Genomic DNA, 26,978 nt, shown 5'->3' on the forward strand with positions numbered 1-26,978 from the left:
AATTTTTATTAAACGAATCCATATTAAAAATATTAAAAAAAGTTGTTATCATAATTAATAATGTTTAAGAAATAAATATTTAAAAATCTATAGATGAAAGGATAATAATTTGATTTAAAAATTTATTGAAAATAAATCATTGAAAATGATAGAAATTTTTTTAAATTAAAATAGATCCTATATTTATTGCGCAATCAGTTGTTAGATGATTTGTGAAAAAGATAAATTATTATCATTGATATATCTATAGAAAATATTTATATATATATTTTTTAATTTTGATCTCGAGAATTCTACGAAATTATTCAAAAAAATTATCTTATATCAAATTCAAAGGATTAATTATTCCTATTAAATAATATGAAATTAACAATGAGTACAAAAAAAATATATATATATATAATGTATATATATGTATACATATAATAATAAAATATATATACAACAAAATCATATTTCTTATTTATATCATATTGCATATTTTTAAATTTTTTATTTACTTATTACTACAATAATTAATCATTATGAATCATTTTACAACATTTAAATATAATAAATAATTTTTATGACTTCTGTTTAAGTAATAAAGGAAGAATGAAAATTAAAATTGAATATTTCACAAAATGACTAATTGTTTCACGATTTTCCTTATAACATCAACATCAACATCATTTAAAATTCTAGGAAGGTTGCTAAAACATCTTTCATGATTTCTTACATATAAATAAGAATCGCATTTATGACATATAATGGTATACCAACTATAATTGGTACTCGTTATGTTATTTTGAAAAAAAAATTTATAACAATATACTTTTATAGATAAAATTAAATCTATATTTTCAATAAGTGGTCAAGAATTTTTAATAATAAAATAAATAAGAATAAAAGAAAATTTATATATAATTTAATATTATTTATTTCAAATAACATGATTCAATACAAATATCTAATGAATATCTAATGAAAAATCCTGAATTGGAAATTCTCTTTATTACATGAAATAATCCAGGAACAGAGATATCTTTAAGAAAATAGGCGCCTCTATCCAGTGAAGAAGACATTTCAAATCCATCAGAAGAACTTAGATTATTACGTCATATATTGCGTGGAATATGAAATTCAATTTATGATTGTGAATATATGATCTTGTCAGTAATTATCCTCGTTAAAATAATTAAATAAAATGATTAAAATAATTAAATTAGCGAGAAATGCGTTACTAATTATTATCTGTAAAATATTATCATCATTTACGTTGTCATTTGCTACATGCCTTTCGCATGTTGCACTTGAATAAATCATTCATATATAAAAATATATGAGGTACAATAAATTATCCTGAATACATCCTAATTCAATTATTTTCAACAGTTTTATGATAATATAGAAATTAAATGATATATAAAGACAAATATATAGAGAAAAAATAAAATGAATTTCTAGAAAGAAAAAAAGCTTAATTATAATTTTATTTTTCAAGTTTTTTTTAATAATTTTCAAGTTTATTAATTCATATTGTTAATTATTAAATTGATGTTTAAGCAATATTTATCAGCAATAATTATCAGTATACAAAGAAGATTTTATTATGAATTTTCAAATCTTACAATGAATACATATTTTTTTAAAAAATTATATTATTTGTATTTCTCTGATATCTTAATTTAATTTATAAAAGATATCATTAAAAAAAAAATATTAAAATAATATTTGCTGGTAAACTTTTATTCATAATTATTTTTAACACTTATTTTATTTTTTGATAATTTTTTGATTAAATAGATACATATTTTTATGTATCTATGTTTTTATGTAAATGTCAAATGATTTTAAATCATATAGATTTTAAATGATATTTCTTATTTAAGTCAATATATTAAGTCAGTAAGAAAATATTGCGATTAAGAAACTTGAATAATTTTTTCATGTATTAATCACAAAATAATAAAATAATGAATAAAATTGAGAATTTTAAATCAAAAATTAATAAATACATGACATTATATTATAAATATAAATATATACATTAAAAAATAGTAAAAGTACATAAAGATTAATTAAATTAATATTTGTTAATATTTTCTTGGGATCAACTTATTCATTAATCGACTGATTAAAGGTATAAATATAATTTAAGCAAATAAAAAGCTGATAATTAATCAGTCGAAAAACGAAATACGACATATAGTACTATAGTACCAAAAAAAAAAATTATCCAATTTAAAGCCCATCAGCTTCTTAACAAAATTTTTTAGAAACTAAGAGATATCGATCAATAAAGATAATTCTGTAGCATTTGAATATCAGGCGTTTCTCGAGAATCCATTGAGTTGTGTGCATACAACGCGATGCAATATATGCATAATAGATAGAGTGCAATACGTAGCATAGAATAATCCGGACTACGCATTGAATGCTAACATGAGCGAGGAACGTGCGCGAGGAATGGTTGCATGCTTGGCGCCACCGCAAACACGGTTCGAGAAAACGACGCACGAGATTATCAAATTGTATTGTAATAGTCTCTAACTGTTGGAAATTGTTTTCCTTTCTTTTTTTTTATTTTTTATTTTTTTTCTTTTCATTTCCATTACAATTACTAAATATAATATACATGAGCCATTCTTATATAAATTTTAATTTTCTTTTTTGTCCTTAAAAATTAATAAAAATAATTAAAAAAAATTTTTTATATAATAAATATATTTTTATTTAATATTAATATAAATGAATAAATATAAATATAATGAAGAATATATAATATATGTATAAAGAAACAAAACAGTTAATATATTCGTGGATAAAGATCAAAATAAATATAAAAATTATATAATATATTATTTATTAATTATAAGTAATTTAATTTTGCATCAAATTAAGTGAAATAGAAAGTGTGACAATAGTAAAATATGATAATAGAGACAGAGTCATCTCATTTTATTTTTACTTCATTTCCAATGTATTTATAATTTAATAAATTTAAAATTGATCCTCTTAGATGTTCTACAAAACTATTATATATATAAAATATATATATATATATATATATATATATAGTATATATAATATATATATATAAAAATATATATATATTTTATTATATCTATATTAATATATTAAGTTAAGAAATTAAAAAGTATATTAAATTACAAAATTTATATCTTTTATGCTATCATGTTTATTACAAAATTTTTAACTGTAACTTTAATTTTAATATATAAGTAAAAACAAAATTATTATATAATTATATTATATCATTTTCTATAAAAATTATAAATAAATTTGTTGAACTTTTTTGATATATATATAATAGAACATAAATAATTTTTTTATTTAATTATTTTAATTAATTATATTAAATAATTATTAATTTAATTATTTTTAAGTTTCAAATAATTTTTTCTTCTAAAATTATCATTACTTAGAAATATATAAATTTTAAAACGAATATATATAAATATATAAATTATAATATATTGAGATTAAAAATATTCGGAATATTACTATAAATTACTTTTATACAAAATATAATAAATCGGAATATGTCTTTTTCCGAAGCATTATAAAGTTTTTAATTTCTCAAAAAAAATTGTTATAAATATTAGAATCGTTTAAATTTTTATCATTTATTGTAATTTTAAATATAAATCTATACATTAATATACTTATCTTTGTTTTTTTATTATTTAAATATGTTGATATATATGATATACATGATATATATGATATATATATATATATAATAATTTTAAATATTTCATTTTTTTTTCAATAACATAAATTCTATGTAATACAATCTTTTTTGATAAAAATGTTTCTCTTAAAATCTCAAGAAGAAATGTATTCTAAAATCATCTTTTGTATATAAATTTATCATTTGATTTATAATCTAATATATTTTTTTCTTTTTTATATATCTAAAAAAAATTTGATTCAATATCAATCACTTTTTTTTAGAATTAATAAATGTAATTATTATTATTTGTTCTCTAATCATTTAATATTTTTGTAATTTGTTCAACAAATTCAATAATTTTTTAGATGTTATATGAAAGATTTTGTTTTTACTGAAAATATTAATTTTTTAATTAAAATAAGTTAAGTAATTTTTTAATTAAAATAAGTAATTTTTCTTTAAAACAAAATTTAAAACAAAACTATTAACTTGTATTTTTTCTGATGTCTTTAATTATTTTTAAGAAAGCCTGATATAAATTCTATATATGAATTGTTAATTAATTTTAAAAAAATTTTATTTTATTTTTCGCGATTTCTCATTTTATATTATTATATAACAATTATCAAGTTAAATTTTGAATATGAGAATTTTATTGTAAATAGTTTAAAAAAAATATATTCATCATTGGTCAAATAATTAAAAATAAATAATTAAAAAAATGTTCGTAAATTTCTTATACATTCTTTACATTATTTAGTTTATATTATGATATAAAAATATAATAAAAATATAAGAATTATATGTTTTTTATGTAATATTTCTGAAATTATTAAGAATTAATATAATAGATAATATTTGCCATAATATTTATAATCATTTATACATTTATACATGTATTTTTCATGATTAAAGATTAAATATTAAAAACAAAATAGCTATAATAAAACAGAATATCAATATTTCTCTTAAATAAAATCTACAAATGGTATTGTATTTATAAGCATTTTATTTAAAAGTATTCTTAACATTTTATGATTAATTACAATCACTTGAACCCCATTTTTATGTTCATTAAAGGGGAATTTTAAAGTTTAAAAATTAATATAGCATAATAATATTTATTGAACTTGATATTGAAAATCTTTGCAATAAATGAAAGATTATGCAATGCATTCTGTATTTTTACAGTTTGACGGTTTAAAATCTATTTAAGTACATATACACTTACACATCTCTATTGTGTATTATACATGTCTATTGTGTATTCAATAGAGCTCTGAATCTGAATTGATCACATAATTATTTAAATATATTATTTTATATATCATGCTGTCTGTGTATTATTTGTAGCTCAGATGTGTCTCATTTAATAGTCTTTCATATTTTTTGCTGATAAAATAATCATAGCATGAACTTGCATAAATATATTTAACTATATCTTGTATAGGATAGTATTTTTTAGCAATGAATAGAATTTAACGCGAAGATTGCACTGTATAATGTCTATATTTGTCTATATTTGTCAATTATCATGAAATTTTGAATAAATTTTTATAATATTTAAAAACATTTGGCAATTGAATAGGAAAAATTGTCTAAATCGTTTAAATTATCTTTTTTTCTTTTTTCTTTATTCTTCATTCAAAAATATTATATATTTTTAATATATTATAATATTATAATATATTATATTTAATAATAGTTAGATGTTATAATAGTTAAATCTTTAATTAAATAATTTTCCATTTCGAATTGATACATTTATCTCGAACAATTCTCGGACAATAATGCCCACACACGGAATGAATATAGAATAGATACAATATAATTGTGTGTAAATAGATCTTTAATTGATTCTATCTAAGATAAAATATAAATATTAAACTTTTTCTGAAATACTTCATATATATGGGGTTATTTTTTATACATAAGAAGAAATATAGAAATGGAAGTACTTTTTCTAGTACATATTTATTTTTTCTTAAAATCATTAAAAAAATGTTTATTGGGATTTAATGATACATGAAAATTGAAAAACTTTGAAAAAAAAGATAATTTATTATTCACTTGTTTATGAAAAACTTGTCTATTTATTTTTAGGTTATTATATTTTTAATTTCGTTTATTATATTTTTAATTGTTATATTATATTTTTAATTATTTTAAATTATTATTTTATTTTCTTAAATCTTTTTGTTTAAATTTTGATAGTTTATTATAATATATAATAAAAAAATTATATATCCTTATTAAAATTATGTATATTTATTAAAAAATTATAAAAATATAAAAATACATAATAATATTATTTCTTAGTTTAATAAAATATATAATGTTTATTATTTATATTTTTTATTGTTAAAGAATTTTTATGATCAATTTTTTGACTTCCTTATTTTTATGATCGTATTTTAAATTATTTAAAAAAAAACAAAAAAATATATGAATACAAATAGATATATAAAATGAGTTAATTATAAAATTAGATAACTCTAGATTTATGAATATTTTTATAATGTTTTATACATTATTTCATTTATTTATAATGATAAAAATAATATGAATCATATACTTTAATATAATACTAAAACGTTATTTAATAAAAATTTTAACATATGAAATATTTTTTCCTAACGTAAAATATAAATTATTAGAAAAATATACGTATACGAAGAACACATTAAGATTTTTTATTGAATCTAATTTAAATAATTTTTTGAAAAAAAAATATTTAGTTGAATTTAATTTTTTATTATATAATTATATAATTTATATAGTTATATATTAATTATATATTATATATTTATATTCTTTATTATTTTATATATATATATATATATATATATATATAATATAATATATAATATATATATATTTTTTCTATTTTCTTCTTAGGAATAATAAATTATTTAATCATTATATATATAAATATACCTTAATATATTTGAATATTAATTTTCATGATGCAATAACTGAACATATAATGAAATAAATAATGAAAATTAGATAAGTCTGGGTTTATTAACATAAGTCATCTTACTATCATCCTATTATTGTTCGCATTTATAAGATTTATAATAAATAATAATTAGAAAATAATTAGAAATAATTAGAAATAATTATAATAAATAATGAAAATTAGATAAGTGTGGGTTTATTAACATAAGTCATCTTACTATCATCCTACTATTGTTTCCATTTATAAGATTTATGCAATCATTGAAAAATATTAAATATGCAATTCTATAATGAAAAATTTTTACAAATTAAAATGATAAAGTCTAATATATTTAAAATTCAATTCAATTAATATTCCGTAAATATATTAATAAAATTTCTTCTTTTTTATCAATCTGCATTATAAAATATGATAACTATTGTTTTAATATTGCAAATATTTGTTATACATTATTTTGACATATTAATAAAATTTAATAAAATTATTTAATAAAAATAATGCATAATTTTTTTAAATAAGATTTTTAATTATAATGAAAATAAAAACATATGTAAAAATTATACATTACAATAATATTTCTAAAAAATTCCTTTCTTTCTATTAAACGAACATCAAAAGAAATATCAAATGATTTGTCAATGCCTCTAATTATAAGTTTTCAATTTATTAAAAATTTATTAAATTTATAAAAAATTTATTAAAAATTTATTCAATTTGTTGAAAATTCAAATTTCGTTATAAATATCAATTAATAAGTCATCTTTCATAACTGTTTGATCAATCCGTCTGATCAATTATTTTATCGAATCGAAAATAACATTTATATTAGAGTAGGTGAAATTTATTTTAAATAATAATTTAAAAAGAATTGAAATAGCATTATTTATTATTTGATAAATAAAATATTTCATTAATGTCATGTTATTTATTTTGACTTCTTTTCAAACTAATGGAATGACATATTTTAATTTAATTTTTAAAAGAAGAAAATTTTTAATAGAATTATTTATAGTTTGTTTTATTTTCCTATTTTTTTAACATTATTGATATTTAATATTATTGAAGCTTATTAGAGCATAAAATTCGAAAATTAAGCTTTAATTGAAAATATATTTATTTATTTTTATAAAATATTTTCTGAAATATTTATATTAATTTAAAAATAAATTATTTCTCAAATAATTTTAAAAAATAATTTTAAATTAAATAATATAATTTTATATATATATATTTTATTACATATCCAATAAAATATATAAATTTAATTAATTCATGATGATATGACAGAATGATTCTATATAAATTGTTGAAAATCTATAAATAAAAATGCATGTAAAAATAATCTTAATTTTGAAATTTAAAATTAAATTTTTTTTTATTATCATATATTATTCATCACAAAAATAAAAAATGCCAAAAAAACCATGAATCGCAATTTAAAAAAAAATAATTAAATTTTTATTCATTTTCATTAGTTTTCAAATTCATTTTATAATTTATTTACATTTTTCGATCAATTAGAAAGAAAGAAACGTCTATTATGATATTTAGATAAAGCTTATTTATATATTATATATTTTATATTATTATTTTATATTATAAGACAAATATCAGTAATTTTATATCATATATAAGATAGTATATCAGAATATATAAGAATAATATATCAGATATAAAAAAAAATCTAAGGACTCGCAATAGAATCAGTAGACCATGATTAGTATTTTCTCTCTTTTTATCGCTAATAAATAATGAAGTGAAAATATATTTGGAGAAAAAAAAATTACATTCAAAAAAAGAATGAAATATCTCCAATAAATTCATTTCATTTTACTATTATATTTATTATTTTATTCATTTTACTATTATACTTATTTTCATGCTTTTTACTTGTATTTTTAACAAAATTTCTTTAATTTTTCAACAAAATATCTTTGTTTGAAATAATGAATTTCTTTCTTTCTTTTTTTTTCTTTTTTGTTCTTTGTTATTTAAACAATATCGAATTCGCATAAAAATCTGTAAACATTATACATAAATATGCATCAGCTAAAGCGAGTTTAAGTTAATAATTCACACGAAACTGAAACATCATTCTATTATTTCCAATGTTGTGTCAGTCATTGATTTATCCATCAATTGAATTGTATCGTAATATAGAAACTTCTAAAAATTCATATTTGATCTCAAATGGTGAAAAAGAAAAAGAAAAACAAATAGAATAATAGATTTGCTATATCTGTACCACAATAAATGTTATTTTTATTGCAATTGAAGAATATAAACAAAATATGTGTAGTTTTATATATGCATATGCTAAAATCATCATTCACTTTTGACATTTCTATTTTCCATTTTATGAATGATTAGAACACTAAGTTACATATAGTATCAATAGCATAGTGCGTAATAATTCTGTAGAAATACTCAAGTTAAATAAAAATATATATGTATAGTATTTAATAGTTTAATAATAATTTAATTTAATTTTATAATATTTTTATAATTAAAAAACTATATTATTTTAATAATTAAAAAATTCAATTTTTTCGTATTCAGATTTAGAATTCAGATTTAGTATTAGATATAAGATTAATAATATTTATAATATTAGATTAATAATATTCATAAATTTTATATATGAATACATAAAAAATTTTATATTCATATAAACATTATATTAATATTATAAATTTAATATTATAATTTGTAAGAATGTTTAATAAATTAATAAATAAAACAATATATGTTTATGTAATATAATTTACATAATATAAATATATATGAATTGTAATATATAATATAATAATTTATATAAATTAGTATTTAAAAAATTCTAATTACGGAATTTATTAACGGAATTCGTTACGAAATTCATTAAGGAAATATTTAAAAGTAGCATTTGTTTTTAAAATTTTAAAACAAACTAGTAATGCTTGATTTTAATGTTATTGTATTTTCACAATTGTAATTTCTTTAATGATAAATTATAAAACTGAATTTGAAGTTGTATATTTACCTAATTTTTTTGACTATTAATGAAAATAATATTCATTCAATACTTGAAGCAATATATTGAAATTGGTAATTTAATCAATTTTCAATTAGTTACGAATTGCAAATATTTACGATTATCAAAAAAATTTTTCTTAATAAAAAAATCATATTTATTTTTTTAAATAATATAATGATATATTTTTGATTTCATATTATTACAGCTCATACCAAAACAAATTCAATAATAAACCATATACATAATTAATATGCATACCAAGAAGATAAATCGAAAAATATAATTTTTTTGATTTTAAAAATTTTTAAAATGTTTTTAAAATGTTGATGTTTTCTTTTTTTAATGTTTTAAATCAATAATAGTGCTTATTTTGTTTATTGATTAATTCAATACTATACAACATATAAATGCAAATTTCTACAAACAATTAACTTCCATAATTACTTATTGCACTTATTGTCAGTTTATAAGATATATAATATGTAATATGTAATATCTATATATTTAGAGTTTTATATGTTTGACAAAACTGATTATGTAGACAACAATTTTCAATAAATTTAAATCAATTTTTTTCTAATAGAACCGGTTCATTAATAAGAAAAATTCTCATAGAACATTCATCAAGTTGAGTTTGATTATTTCTATTAATATCTATAATTATTTCTATTAAAATCGAATCATCAATTTTATATGTATATGGAATTATATTAACTTATTTGGATAATTTGTAGCGAAATTGAGAAGAAATTTAAAGACATATTAAACATTATATAAAATTAACACTTAAATAATTAATAGATTAATTAATTAAATAACTTTATTAAAAATGATATTTTTTCTTTTCCAATGAATTTCTTCAAAATTTTATATTTATAAAATTATAATCTGCATATTTATCGATACATAAAGATCATATATTACTTTTTCGATTATATATAAAGATTGAATAGAATGAAGAATTTATTTCATGAAACATATCAACAATTATTTTAATCAAAAAATGATATCTATATAAATTCAAGTTTTTGTTAATATTTCATTTAGATTTTTTCAATCAGATTTTTAAAAAACTGTATTTTTCTGCTTATTTTATTATTAAATAATTCATAGAGATTATATAAGAAGCTCACTTTGATTATTCGGATAGTAAAAGTGAAATTGGAAATTTTTCATTTCAAAATTATAACATAAAGTTCATCTTGATATTCAAGCAGTAAATAAAAAATTAAAAAAAAAATTTCTTTAATATATTATGTTGTAATTTTATTCGAAATATATCATTGATTGAGAGATTATTATTATTGAATATTAAAATTAGAGCATTTATGATTTGATGATTCGATTTTAATTAAAATATAAGTTAATTAAATAATTAAAATGTTATCTTTATTTAAGATAAACAAATACATGAAAGTTTATATTTATAATTAATATTAATAACAATTAATAATTAATAACAATTAATAATTAATTGTTATGGGCTTTTTAATTAAATAAATAAATTAAAATAATTTAAAATAAATTATTTATTCAAATAAAATAATAAAAATACAAAAAAATTTATATTCAACATAAAAAAGATACTTTAAATATCCGTATCATGTTAAATGTCAATATTATTTAGATATGTTGGGATGTTAAAATATGTTATTTCGTTCAGTTATATTAACCAATTATTATAATACATTAATAAAATTTATAATGCATTATAAATATAATTTTGCAATAGATTTAGCAATATTAATTAATATTAAATAAATATTTTGAGCACAAAATTATTCCAAATTATTTTTTTAAATCATATTTTATTAAATTTGAAAAATAAATTTTTTTAATCATAGGATATTCATATTTATCCTTTTTTCTTATTTTTAATTATATAAAATTTTGTAAAAAGTAATTAATAATGTTAAATGGAATAAAGATTGTTTGTAGTCACATCTATTATTTTAGTAATATGATATATGAAATTATATATATGAAATTTCAATAATTTCTCAACAATAATTCATTTTTTCTTTTTTAAGATCAATATATAAAAAAAAAGATGAAAATAATTAATTAAAAAGTGAATAATATTAATCCTGAAGTATAATAATTCAATAGAGAGAAAAAAAATATGAATAAAATACATTCAATATAATAATTAAAAATGAAGAATAATAATAAATGATTTTGTTAGATATACTTGGAATAAAATTGAAAAATAATGTATAAAAAAGATATTTTTTTATATTCCATATTATTATTCCATATTTTTATAAACATTATTTTATATTCCTTATTATTTTCCTTATAATTTAAATATTAAATTTTATAATGCAATTTTAAAAAAAATTTTTTAAATCCGAAAATTTAAATATAAAGATTTTTTTAAATATAAAAATATATTTTCAAATATTTTTAAATAAAGATAATATAACAATAAACAACAATTGCAAGTATAATTATAAATATTTTTATCGTTGTTATGTATTTTTATCATTTTATTTATATTATATCTTTTTAAAAATATTGTACATAAGAAGAGTTCTTCTAAGCAAACAATATTTGAATATTAGCTCTAATTTTTGAATCCAGTCACAGTTATGCAATTAATGCAAAAAAAAAAAAATTAATTAATTATGGTTAATATTAATATAAATTGATAAGTTCGTATCCTATAAATTATAGACTATTATATCTATTCATTTTTGTGATCAAAAGACATGTTATATTTTTTAATAAGCTTTTAATAATTCTTTTTAATTATTTTGTGTATATTGTTTTAATTATTTTGTATATGTAAAGAGATTTTTATAAAAAGGTTTTTTATAAAGATTTTAATCAAAATTTGATATGTTCTAGTATCAGATAATATAAATATTTTTTTATATTATCGGATTGTATAAATCTTAATCTTGAATTAATATTCAGATAGTCGATACAATATTTAAATTTACGATATCTGATCTTAAAAATATTATATTATTTTTGAGAATAATTATATTATTCTTTTTTAGAATTTTTTATTTTTTTTATTCTTTTAAAAGAAATAATAAATTAATAAAACACTTCAATATTTAAGATAATTAAACAGAAAATGAATTTTCTTATTAAATTTATAAATATATATATATATATATTTGTTTCATAATTTCATAATTAATTTAATAATAATAATATATACACACACACACACATATATATATATATATATATATTATCTGAACCAAATTATTATTATTATTAAATTAATTATGAAATTATGAAATAAATACTATTAAATTAATGTAAAACTAATGTTAACTCATGAAAATGACAATTTTTTTTAGACATAATATTTTATTCCAATAAATTAAAATAAAATCTTTATAAATTTTATTATAAAAAACTTAATTTATTAATTTATTATAATCCAAATTAAATTTTAAAAAGGAACAAAAGATTGTATCGATTAATTGCATAATTGCATAATCAAATTTTATTTTCCATAATTTATACAATTATTTTTATTTTCAAAAAATGTGCAAAATGTGCAGCCATTTTTTGCAATAAAATCAATTTAAAATCATCTTTTTGTCATTGTAATATCCACTATAAGCAATACAGAAATTATCTATATTATTATATTTTTTTATCATTTAAGTTATAATAAAGTATATAACGATGAAATAGTGAAATCATTTTCATGACATTTTGTTTATCTATTAACTATGGATGTTAATTAAAATAGTTTTCTTCTTTAATTCTTAGTGCATAGAAACGGTTTGTGTCTAATAATATCAGTTGTTAATTATCACATCTTGACAGCATCATCGTCATGACACGCGCGCTTATTATCAGTCCACATTTTTCGTGATAGTTACTATTAATTATAAGTTCGTGATCAAATATCACGAATAAAATAATGCATTAAGAATGTATTATTCTTTTATTTTTCTTTTTTTCTCCTAAGTAACTCCAATTCTATTTAAGGAATTATAAAATACTAAGAAAATGGAATGTGAAAAAAAAAATATTACATAGATAAAAAATATTTTTATTATGAAAAAAAGAGGAAAAAAAAATATTATATTATAATATTTATATATTATAAACTGGTATATATAGAGATGTATAATATTTAAGATATTTGGATCATTTAAATAATTTTTCATATAATTACTTGATATAATAGTTAATTTCTTATAATTACTTGATGTAATAATTTATATTCTATTCATATATGAATAGGTATGTGATATATGAATGACATGTAATTTCATTTTTTCTACTAAAATATACAAATTTGATAAGAATTTTTTTTAAAATATAAAAATTGACATATATATTATTAAATTTTTTTATTTAGTATATCAAATTAAAACATATTTAACGATTTATGATTCAAAATTTATTTCTAAATTAATGAATCTAAAGTCTTATTCTATATAAAATATTAATATATTTATGAAATATTTTTTCCATTTTAAACATTAAAACATACATAAAAATTGATGTATAAAAATATCGTTGCTTCTAATAAAAATTTAAATTACTTATAATTTAATAAATAAATTTTAACCGATGTTTTTATATATCAATTTTTATTTTTTTTAATTTCTAGGATTAATCTTCTAAAATTATCTAAAATATCCCACGAATATATTAATACTTTATGTAATTAATTTTTCGTCGATCTATTAATAAATCCTTAAAAATAAAATAATTTAACCAAATAAGAAAGATTTAGTAGAAATATTATTTTTAAATTAAAAATATGAAAAAATCAATTTATTACGAAGAAAATAAAAATAATAAATTTTGAAATAAAAACAAATGCAAGATTATAAGAATATATATGAAAAAAACAAATGTTTCAATAAAATATTGTAATTATTTGATTTAAAATTTAAAATGAAAAGTGAGAGAAATTTTAAGATCAATTTCATTTTTTAAATGAATTATATGATTTTGCATTAACTGATTTATATAGACATTCTCTATAAAAAAATATTATTAATCATATCAAAAAACCAGAAGATATTTCAATTTAAATATTGAGATTTTATATTACTAAAATTGAAGAATAAGAAAATAATAATCTCTTATAATTAACTCTTATTATATTATATAGTAATATAATATGTAAAAACAAAATACATCTTTTGTTGATCTTGTTTACTATCTTTTAATACTGTTTAATAATCTTCTTATTTTATTATAATCTTATTATTTTTTATTTTTTATTTATTTTTCACTGTAATTTGTTTAAGTTGAAGCATTAATAAATAAAACAATTAGCATATGAATTAATAGAATTTTATAATTTTATTGTAAATAATTATTATATTTTTTTATATTTTTATTTTCAAGAAAAATTTTGCAATTTTTATTGTATTTAACATTGTGAATATATTATATCATAAACAAAAATTTTTTTATGTATTTCTCATTAACTGTAAATATAATTAAAAAAAAAAAACTCTTAAAAAAAATGGTCCATTCCTTTCCGAATTATTTTATCAATAAAAATAAAAATAAAAATCTAAAATACTTTTAATAAATATTTAATATTTTTATTGTTTTTTTAGTGATTTAAAAATAAAATATAAAGCATATAACTAATAATTTTGAAAAATAGAAATATAAAATATTGAATCAGTTAAATATTTTTATGATTAATTATTATAAATTTTACAATATAAAATTTCAAAAATATCATTCTTTTTTAAATGAATTATTATGAAGAAATATGAAAAATATAAAATTGCAGAGTAAGATTAAAATTTTTTTTTATTCATAGATTATTTTAAACTATATAGCTAATATTATTAGATATGAAACGATAAATACTAAGATTACTACATCTTATAAGTCAAATAGAAAATCAAATTAAAAATATATTAATATATAAATATATTATTATGAAATTTTTTTCATTGTTTCAAGACATTAAATTCATTTTAGAAATATTGCTTACTTATTATAATATACATTCTATGTTTGTATTTCTTATACTATAAAAAGAAAAAAATGAAAGAAAAAACAAAGAAAGAATTTTAATAGATTGATACTATAGTACCCCCATAGTTATAATTATAGAAAAATTGATTATAGAATGAATATAATAAGATATCAAAGATAATTCAATTTAAACTATGATATAATAATCTTAATAGTCTAGACTTAATAGTCTCAATAATCTATAATCAAGATCCAAGATCCAAGATACATATTTGATTTATATATATATATATATATATAAAATTATGAATATAATTGCTTTTCATCGCATCGGCACATTAATTACTTAAATCAAATTAAAATTAATATTCATACGGGAAAGAGTTAATTCCTATTCTTTGAGAATTTAATGAATAATTCATTGATAATAATATGATATAAATATGAAAAAGAAGCGAAAAACAAAAACAAGACTAAAATATTTATTTTAAATTAATAAAACAATTGTTCAACGATCATTAAAAAATTATTATGTTATTAACATTATTTACCTTCGAAAAAATTATATATTATGCATATAAATATGATCTTTGAAAAAAAACTAATAAATTTTTAATAGATTTTTATTAACAAGTTTTGTATATTTTTCTGTTAATAATAATATTAATAACAAATTAATACTTTTACTAATTTCAATAATCATTTCGAATAAAGAAATTTAATTTTGAAAAAAAATTTCAATTATTAAAAATTGCAATTAATTAATTGATTTATTTATTATTATTTATTTATAGAATTAAAGATAAGAAGGAAGTTATGGAGATAAAGTTAAAGATAATTATCTAGACATGAAATAGCTAGAAAGTTTTAAATTCATTTAATTCTATTATATTTTATTAAGTACAACTTAACTTGTTTAACTTAACTTGTTTCTATTTTAAGTTTTTCTAATAAATTTTTCAAAACAAAAAAAATTGTTTGTTAATCGATTTTAATAATTATATGACAAACATTCAAAATAATTCATAAAAAATAAAAAAAAGAATATCTGTTAACGTCTGAATATTCAAGATAAGCACACGAGAAGGTATTTCTTAATATGAGAAAAAAGAAAAGAAAGAAAAAAGAATCTCATAAGATATTGATTCTTCTCAAACAGGTTTTTTAGATACATTCTTTCTCATTTTGATCTTCGCCATTTGTGTAACCAACTTCTTATTAATTATCATTTCATCTAGAGAAATTAAGATATGAATTTTAAGATTATATATTTATAATGAGTTGTTTTTCTTTTTTCTCTATGAAAAATCTCTATTAAGTAGATAGATATTATATTTCAAATAAAATATGATTCACCAACTATGTTATATTGAAGATAAAAACTTCCATATTTTTTTTTTCTTAATGATATTAGAATCCAATGTAATATAGTGCATATAATGTTTTTATAAAAATTTATTTACAATTTAATTTTTTTATTTATTTTTTTTCTATAAATTTTTTTTTAAAATTAAGAAATATTATATTTATTTGAAAATTAAAAAATTTCTATTTCTTTATTTAATAATGAAAATTATTACCTTCATTATTACCAATTATTGTTTAAAACTTAATTAAAATCTTGACATTTTTTAAGTAACTTTTGTATGAAATTATAATCTTCATATTTTTTAAATAAATAAATATTTTATTAAAACTTTTAATATCCAAATGGAATTTATTGAAAGTTTATATTGCACTACACTTATATTTATACTTATTATATTTATACTTATATTATACTTATTATATTTATACTATATAGTTAAATATTTTTTTACATATGTATTAAAATTATAATAATAGAAATAATATTATTTTCAAGACAATATCGAAAAATAATAAAGATATAATCATAAAAAATATCAATGAATAAAATAGTATTATTACGTTTAATATAGAATTAATATAAATAGAATATTTAATAATAGAATTTTTTTATTGGGAGAAATATAACTAATATAACTAATAAAATTAATTAATTTTAACAAAAATATTATTTTATATAGATTCTTTATAATTATTAGCTTTTATTTCTACTTAAATTGACAAATTTTTGTATGTGTATTCGAGATAATTATTTATAAAGTAGACACAATAATGCAAAACACGCAAATTTGAATATTGAGATAAGATTTGTTAACTAAAGATTAAACATCTCGAAAACTAATGAGTTATAATTTGCATATTCACAGTAAAAATAAAAGATCTGATTTTTTATGAAAATCAAATTAGAAATATAAAACACGATTGTGACCTAATAAATGATAAAATAAATATTGTTATATTGTTATATATATATATAATAAATTTTGTTACATATACATATTTATTTGATGACTGCAAAAATAATTTTGAAATATTGTAATAATGTAATATAATTATGAAACATCATAAATTTATGATTTATTTCATCTAAATAAATTATATTATTTCAATTATATTATTTATAAATTGAAATTTCTTTTTTAATTATCTTATTCATTATCTTTTGTAGATTATTTTATTATGATATAATTATTTAATTTAATATAAAAATTGATATATGATAGATATATTATTAATCTCCTATTATTATAATTATTTTTAACTTTTTTAACAACTTTTGTTACAATTATTTTTAAATTTTTTTTCGTTATTGAAAAAATGATAAAATTATATGTTTACTAATTTTTTATACCAATTTATTTACTCTTTATATTATTTATTAAAGTTTTCGTAATTGTAAATAATGCATTTCATATTTTTATTTCGTTACAATATTTGAATTAAATTTTTATCTTTTTTTATGTTAAAATTATAATATTTATATTTATATGTAAATAATATTTTTAATGAAATATAATTATAAAAATATTATATTATATATAATATAATAGCAATTATATTCTTATAATCATATTTCATATTATTATATAATTCATATTTCGTTAAAAATATTATATATAATATATATAATATGATAAAGTATATAATATATATATAAAATGAGGTACTATGTCCATCTTAAATATTGCTATTATTTGTAGTAATATGAAAAAATGTTGTAAAACTTGCATTGTATAGAGGAGAGCATATTATGATGATGATAAACATTTTTTGCGTGGGTAAATGCATAGACGAAATTTCATCTCTATTATTTTAAATGGAATGTTATATTTTTTTTATCACGATATAATGGTTGATGTTAAAAAAACTTCAATAACTTCATTGAAGCTTATGCAAGATCAAATAGTAAAATAAAATAAAATAAACTTTTTTTCATTATGTTTTATGTTTAATGTTGATAAACAACATTTTTCAATGCTCCCCAAACAAAAAAATCTAATAGGATCAAGTCTGGAGAATCAAAATAAAATATAAATAGAAGCTATTCATAATATTAACATGAATCAAATTAAATAATTAGTCTCAGTCGATTGCTAAATCAAATAGCTATATGATCATCTAATTGAAGTTTTCTTTTGAAGTGGATGTGATCATTTATGGTGAAATGTGACAAAATTTGAAGAGCTGGTCATGTATATTGAACGATTTTCAAATAGTATACATCCTTCGTATTTACATAACATTTTTAAAGATTATGCACAAAATTGAAAAAAAAAACGAAAATTTCCTTGTAAGAGCAATTATAGTAAAACAGTAATTAATGAAAGAAATGAAACTAAAAAAATATTCTTGCAATGTAGTTCATAATCTGTAAATTAGTTCTCGAGAACATGAGCTATCAATAGAAGCTATCATGAGATATCAATAGAAGAAACATGCTATGAATCATTACACGGTATAAATTTCATTCATTATTTTCCATCAAGAGTTACAAGAGTTAGGTAGATTTTATGAATCGCATTGCATTTTGTCAATAGGCTCTATGAAATACAAATAAATGAAACGATTTTTTCTTCAATATACTGTTTAATATACCGATGAAGTTTGTTTTATAAATATAAATCTCAGTTTGCATAATATGCATTATTGAAATGGTGATAATCCATATAATCCATTATGATAAGTTGAGTATCAATGACAATAGTCAGTTAATGTGTGATGTGGAATCATTGCTGATCAAATAATCAGATCGTATTTTATCGGTGAAAATCTTATTGGCGAAAAATATGAACACTTTATACAAAGTAGGATTGAGGACTTTATTAGAAAATGTATATAAATGTATAATTAAATATTTGTCAAATGATATGGTTACAGCGACAGATGTCTAGCATATAACACTCTAGCATATAACAGACAATAAGAGACTTAACTTTATCCAACTTTACCCAAATCGATAGATGTAAAGAATTTGTTTCTTCATCTTGCTTTCTAAACTTGAGCCCATTAGATTTTTTTCTTTGGGAAGCATGAAAAATGTTGTTCATCAATATTAAACATAAAATAGTCACCAATTCGAACATGTTTTGTAAAAAAGTTTATTGTACTATTTATTTGACCTTGCATGATTTTCAATAATTAATATTTATTGAAGTCTTCTCAACATCAGCTATTACATTGCAATAAAAAAAAATAGCATTCTATTTAAAAATATTATATATATATATATTATATATATTGTCAAATATTTGTTAAATATTTTTTAATGTTTTATATTTAATATTTAATATTTTTAATATTATAATTTTTTAAAATTATTCTGTTCTGTTATGTTTTAAATTTTTGAAAATATAAATATTATTTATTTATTAAAAATATATTATACAAGAAAATAAATATATATATATTTTTATAAAATTGTAAAATTAATCAAAATTAATGTTTTATAATTTTAATATTTTAAATTTTTGAAAATATAAATACTATTTATTTAATAAAAAATATGTTAATAAAATAAAATAAATTTATATATATTATATAAAATTGAAAAAACAAAGTTGAAGTGATATCTGATTAAGATTATTGATATTATTTTGAAACAAATATATTAATTCAAAAAAAATATTGATTATAATTAGAACAATATATATACTATTAATATAATATAATTTCAGAAAAAAATATTTTTGTATTACTTCTCTATTAGAATCTTCATTTTATAAAATTTTTCTATAATAAAATTTATAACTGATTAAATTTATAACTAAATATATTTGGAAGTAAAAACTGCTGTCTCTCATTCCAACTATATAATAATAACATTTATTATATAATAATAACTATTACATTTATAACACATGTAATAACATATGCATCTTTCGAAGTTAGATTGATTTTTTATCAGTTTTAAAAAATCATTACAAAAATGTGACACACAAAATTCGTCTTCGATTTATATACATTCCATATTAATGAGTTAAATTCAACAATGAGAAAATAAGGAATGGGAACATAATTAAACATAATAAAACATAATTAGTTGTAATAGAGATATCGTTTGTTCGTTATATTATGAATAAAAAACTAGTTGAAAATGTAATATAAGTTTTAATCATAAACTTATTTTTTTTTTATTTTAATAAATAATATCAATCTACTATATTAATAAATGATGGCACGCAAAAATTACTAATGCGAAATGTTTTATAACAAACTTAATATTGTATTAAATATTAATGACAGCATGATATAGTAAGGATGTTATTGAGAATTAATGATATTGTTAATGACATATTATTATTTTTAATATTAAAAAAATACTTTATAGTTGTGATTATTTAATAATGATATTATTATTATGTTTTTGTATCAATTTAATATTAAAAAAATTTAGCTTGTTCATAATTGAAATGTAACTCTACAGATTCAAATAATGAACATAATGTGAAAAATTATTTCTGAATATAATATTATAATTCATTATAATATTCGTTGATTATATATTTGCATATTATTATTTAAAATAAAAAGTATTTTTTTTTTATTTCAATATATTTATGAATGTAGAGAGAAAGTTTACATAACTTTCATAAAATAGCAATAAAAGAAAGGTGGTAAAAATAAAATATATATTTAAAAAAAGCATTTTGATCATAGAAATTGTATACTTGTTTTATTATATATATATCAAATTATACATCATATCAAGTATATGAAATCAATTTGATAAATTGGTAGAAAATGATATTTATTTCCAACTAAAATTTTGTATTTTCTTGAAAATACGTGTCTTTTAATTTAATTTAATACATTTCTTAATTATATTGTAATTAGATATATCTAATCTAGAATAGTGATATAAAACATTAAGTAATTTCTTTAATATATTAAATAAGTACGGAGTTTCGAATTTTATTAATATACATATTTATAAAAGAAATATATTAGAAAGATTATTAGAAATATATTAGAAATATATTAAAAAAATGTTAGAAATATATTAGAAAGAATAAAAATATATCTTTTTAATCTGTAAATCTAAAATATTATTAAAATATTTGATTTTAATTTTAATTACCAAATCAATTTAATTGTAGATTTTTTAATTTTCTGTTAATTGAAATGTTTTAATTAATGTTGTTTTAAGATTATATTTTATTTTTTTAATAAAATAATTATCTTTATTTTTAAATTTAGGAATTATTTTTTGCTTTTTTATATTTTAAGCTTAATATAAATTTAATAATATTTTAATATAAATTATATTAATATAATAATTAATATAATATAAATTATGTTACATATTATAAATTATGAAAAATATTTATATAATTTAAGAAAAACATAATAATATTATGATTTTATTATTCATAAAAATTAAATTAGAAAATTAATATGAGTATTATTTCGTTATGCAATCAATTCATGAAAGAGATAAAAATACATTCTTTTAGAAAGTAAAAAACAAAAATTTTTATGGATATAAAAAAAAATAAATATAATTAAAAAATGAATATAATAAATAAATAATTGTAGTATGTATAACTATTATATACATAAGTAATATATTATGTATATAACATCAATATATTAATATCTATATAATAGTAACTAATATTTTTAATAGTACTAATACAATTATAGCGATATTTTAATTTTATTATTATATATCTTCTTAAATAAAAATATTTTCATTTTTCATATTTTTTCATTTTATCTGTTTCTTGTTTTATTCACTCTTTCATGATTGCTTATTCATTTTTTTCTTCATATATTTATTTTAAATAGAAAAATTATATCAATAAAAGAAGGAAATATTCCAATAATTGTCCATTAATTAGATTATTTTTTTAATATCTATTATAAATAAAAAAACCCATCAAAAAAATTTTTTATTAAAAAATTCTAAAAATTTTACAATCTCAAAATTATAAAAATTTCCAAAATATATAATATTAATTTTCAAAATATTTGATAAAAAAATATAAAAAATAAAAAAAAAGCGTTCAATAATTATTAATAATGGAATTTTTAAATGAATGATTTTTATTACAAGTGAAATTTGTATATTGACAATATTATTGTTTAATGGTGCATTTAAGTATACACGAAGATCAATCAATATGAAATACAAAATGAGAACAATATGAGATAGAAAAAAATAATATATTTATAGATAAAAATGTGTAAATGAAAAAACTGAAAAAAAACTAAAAAGAAAAAAAAAGTTATTTGAATGCTAAATATGTATACTTATGAATTCCATTGAATAACAAATCTGTATCTATATATATTATTTCGAGAACACGAAAAAAAAAAAATTAAACATAATCTTTGAATATCCTTTTTATCGAAAAGTCAATGATTTTTTAAAAACATAAAATAAATAATTCTCGATACTAGCTAATAATAATTAAATTTTATTTTTGAATAAATATATATATATATATATATATTATTCAATCATAAAATATATATATAATGCATATATGGAATTTACTAAGTAATTAATTAATATAATTGATTTTTGATATAAAAATATTCTCATTTATATATATATATATATATTTTTCATTTTTCTTAATTTAATCGACATGAATTTTATAAAATAAATAATTGTTGAATAATAAAATAACAATAAAATAAATAAAAAAAACTGTTTAGCATCGTTTATGATAAATTTATGTTATTATTAAGATTATATAATGTGACTGTAAATATTTCAATGACGATTAATGTTTTTTTTCCTATTTTATTTTCTAACAAATGAATAATAGATAATATATTAATTATTATGAATTAAAATATATAATAATATATTTCGTATAATTATAAAAAATTTTATTAATTAAGAAAAATTTGTATTTGTATAAATTTTTATATATAAAATAGAATTAAAAATTATAATTAATCATATAAAATAAAATGTCACATAGAATACAATATAAGAGAATCAAACACAAAACGCGAATAGTGCGCTTTGCAAAGAATATAAACATTTTCCCGATATATCAAGAAAGACTGGCGCAGAAATAATCCAAGAAACAGAACAAACAGAATGACAAAACTATCAAGTATAAATCTACTATCCAACTATAAAATATTCGCGGTTTATTAACTTCGTTATTTTGCTATATTAACATCATTTTTCAAATCATAAAGTATGTGAAACATATATTTTAAAATATATTTCCGAAAAAAATGCAAATAACATTTTCACGATTGACAATGAAACATAGATATGCAATATTTTCCATTTTATTTAATTGTTAAAAAAATAATTAAAAGCTTATATATAATAATAGTTATATATAATTGTTCTATAAAGTCGAAATGAAAAATTATATTATCTCTATCTTTATGCTGAAGCTTGTTTCTTTCTTTATGAGAAAAAAATATGTGTTAGTTTACAAATAAACTGGTAGTGTGAAGAAAGAATAAGATGTTGGACATTACTAATTTTATCATAATTAATTCGATAACGAAATGAATAATCACGACATAAATAAATACGATTCTTTTTAATGATTGCCATCGTAGATCATCTATGTATTACAATAGTATTACTATGGAAATTGATTAATTGTCATGATTTCTATTATGGATTTTAATCTAGAAATTGATTACTTGATTTCTGAATTTTATTTTAAAAATTAATTGCCATAATTTGTATTTTTTTTTAAGATTTATTTTTTTATGAATAAATCTTTGAAAAAAAAATATATAAATATATAAAGAAGTAAAACAAAATTAAACATGTATCTTAATTAAAAATATTATTGTAATATCATATTATAATATTCACTTAATATTTTAATAAATTGATTATGATTGAACAAAATAATAGTATGAATTAAAATTTTGAAAATTTCTATTTATTATAATATATTTCATTTCTAATAAATATATTTATTAATTTTTTTATATGAAATATATTATATATGTATATATATTAATGCGAAACACATGTTTTATAAAAAATAAAAATGAAACTAATTCATATTAATCACAGAAAAATTATAATACAAATAAAAAACTAATAATTGATTAATTCTAGAATAATTTAATAATTTTGTATCAGTTTTTTTATGCGTTTTTTACAAAAATATATTATTCGTTTATTTTGAATTCAGTTTATCACATATCACTCAGAAATATCATATTGTTTATAAGATAATCTAATAATTAATACTATAAGAATACTATAAGAAATTTTTAAATGTCAAAATATTATTGTTTTTAAAATAAACATTTTAATTAAATTAATGATGAATCATATACATGCAATATGAAAATTTTACCATAATACTTTGAGATTCCAAATATATTACCATGCACTGATAAAGAATATTACTATTTCGTGGAAAAAATTATCGTTTTAAAATCCTTCTTGGAATTATGAAAGAGAAAGAAAAAGAAAGTCAGAGAGAAAAAGAATAAGCAAACGAGTAAGTAAATGAATATGTGTGCGTGCGTGCATGCGTGCGTGCGTGTGCGTGTGCGTGTGTGTGTGAGTGAGTGAGTGAGTGAGTGAGTGAGTGAGTGAGAGTGAGAGAGAGAGAGAGAGAGAGAGAGAGAGAGAGAGAGAGAGAGAATTAGTATAATGTAATAAAATTTCGTAATAAGAAATCAAAATTATCTTTCCACTGAGTGTAAAAGCAGTAAATTATCGGGTGCTCCACATAATTAAGTTAACAACGAGTATAATACTGGTTAGAGTTTCTCGATTGATCATTAATATTAAAGAAAGAAAGAAATAGGGAGAGAGAGTGAAACATGAAAGATAGAAAAACAGAAACAGAGTCAGAACCTTGATATCGTGTATTTATAATTAAATTAAAAAAAAATATTACATTGTCGGATCTCTAATCGAGCGTCGGATATTACTGCTATTTACCTTTCTTCTTTGCCTGGGACAAACAAAAGATTATTTGTATTGCATGGCGGGATACTTAAAAAGCTGTAGAACGCTTGTACTCGCACATTGAGTGCTAATAATTTTTCTGTCGAATTAAACAATTATAAAAAAAAATTTCCTTTCATCGTTAAAAATACTATTTTCATCTATCATTTCATAGTTATCATCTGCTTTAATTATCAAAAAATCAATTATGCTGAACGAATATTTTTTAACTACAGTGAACAATTTAACCGACTCTACATAAATAATTACATTTGTATGGTATATTGCCTGTTTAAATTTAATAGAAGCATTAATATATTAAAAATAAAAATATTGAAGTTCATTTAATTCAATACTTTATGAAATATAAAATAAATGTAAAATAATATTTTAGTATCGAATTGACTTTTTAATCAACCTAGCTAAATTTTTAATTTAACTTAATAAATTTAACAATTTTTTTATAAATTTTAAAACATAGATTTATAAATTTAACAAAAATAAAATTTAATTTATTTTATAAAAAAATTTGCACAAAATTTTCAGAATTTCTAAAAAGTATTTTTCATTAATTTAAATAATGCAATAAAAAGAAATTATATTCGAGCAAAATAGATTTTAATTCTATTTAAAAAATAATTTATTTTTAAGAAATTTCTATTACTAATTCTTCTCTAAACATTAACTATTTCAAAAAAAAAAATAATAAAATTTAATCTAAATAATAATAAATACCAAGAATATTTCAAAATATCTAAAAGAGTCTTTAAATGAAGAAACATCCAATTACCTTAGCCATAGTGATGGTATTTATGGCGGCATTGAGATGAACGAAGACGAACAGAAGGATGGCAACGTGTATCATCGGAATCATCATCATATCCTCAGTTGGTGGTACGTCCTCGAGGGTCGAAGGACTAAGCCACTAGTCTGATACGTAAGTAACACGCACGTCACTCACATATACTCACTGTTCCTAGCACATGGTATCTTCTTTTTCATGATCTTTTTTTCTCTCTTCTTTTTTCTACTTGCGTTTCTTTTCTTCGAAGTGTTTTTACAATCTTGTTAAATCTTTTTATCACTTTCGTTTTCCGTAATTAATATAGATTTTTGATTTTCT

General features: G+C 17.0%; 1 protein-coding gene across 3 annotated transcripts in view; it reads right to left on the reverse strand.

Annotated features, from left to right (window-relative positions):
- The window catches only part of LOC114578114 (SPARC-related modular calcium-binding protein 2), a 37,319-nt gene extending 10,532 nt beyond the window's left edge, over positions 1-26,787 (reverse strand). For all 3 annotated transcript variants that reach the window (XM_062077725.1, XM_062077726.1, XM_062077724.1), the window contains exon 1: positions 26,646-26,787. In XM_062077725.1, coding sequence (XP_061933709.1) covers positions 26,646-26,735 — 90 coding nt within the window. In that variant the 5' untranslated portion in view covers positions 26,736-26,787. The remainder of the gene's footprint in view (positions 1-26,645) is intronic.
- Positions 26,788-26,978: the final 191 nt, after the last annotated feature.

Source organism: Apis cerana, linkage group LG7 (genome assembly GCF_029169275.1).
Source record: "Apis cerana isolate GH-2021 linkage group LG7, AcerK_1.0, whole genome shotgun sequence".
In the NCBI taxonomy this organism is placed as follows: Eukaryota; Metazoa; Arthropoda; class Insecta; order Hymenoptera; family Apidae; genus Apis; species Apis cerana.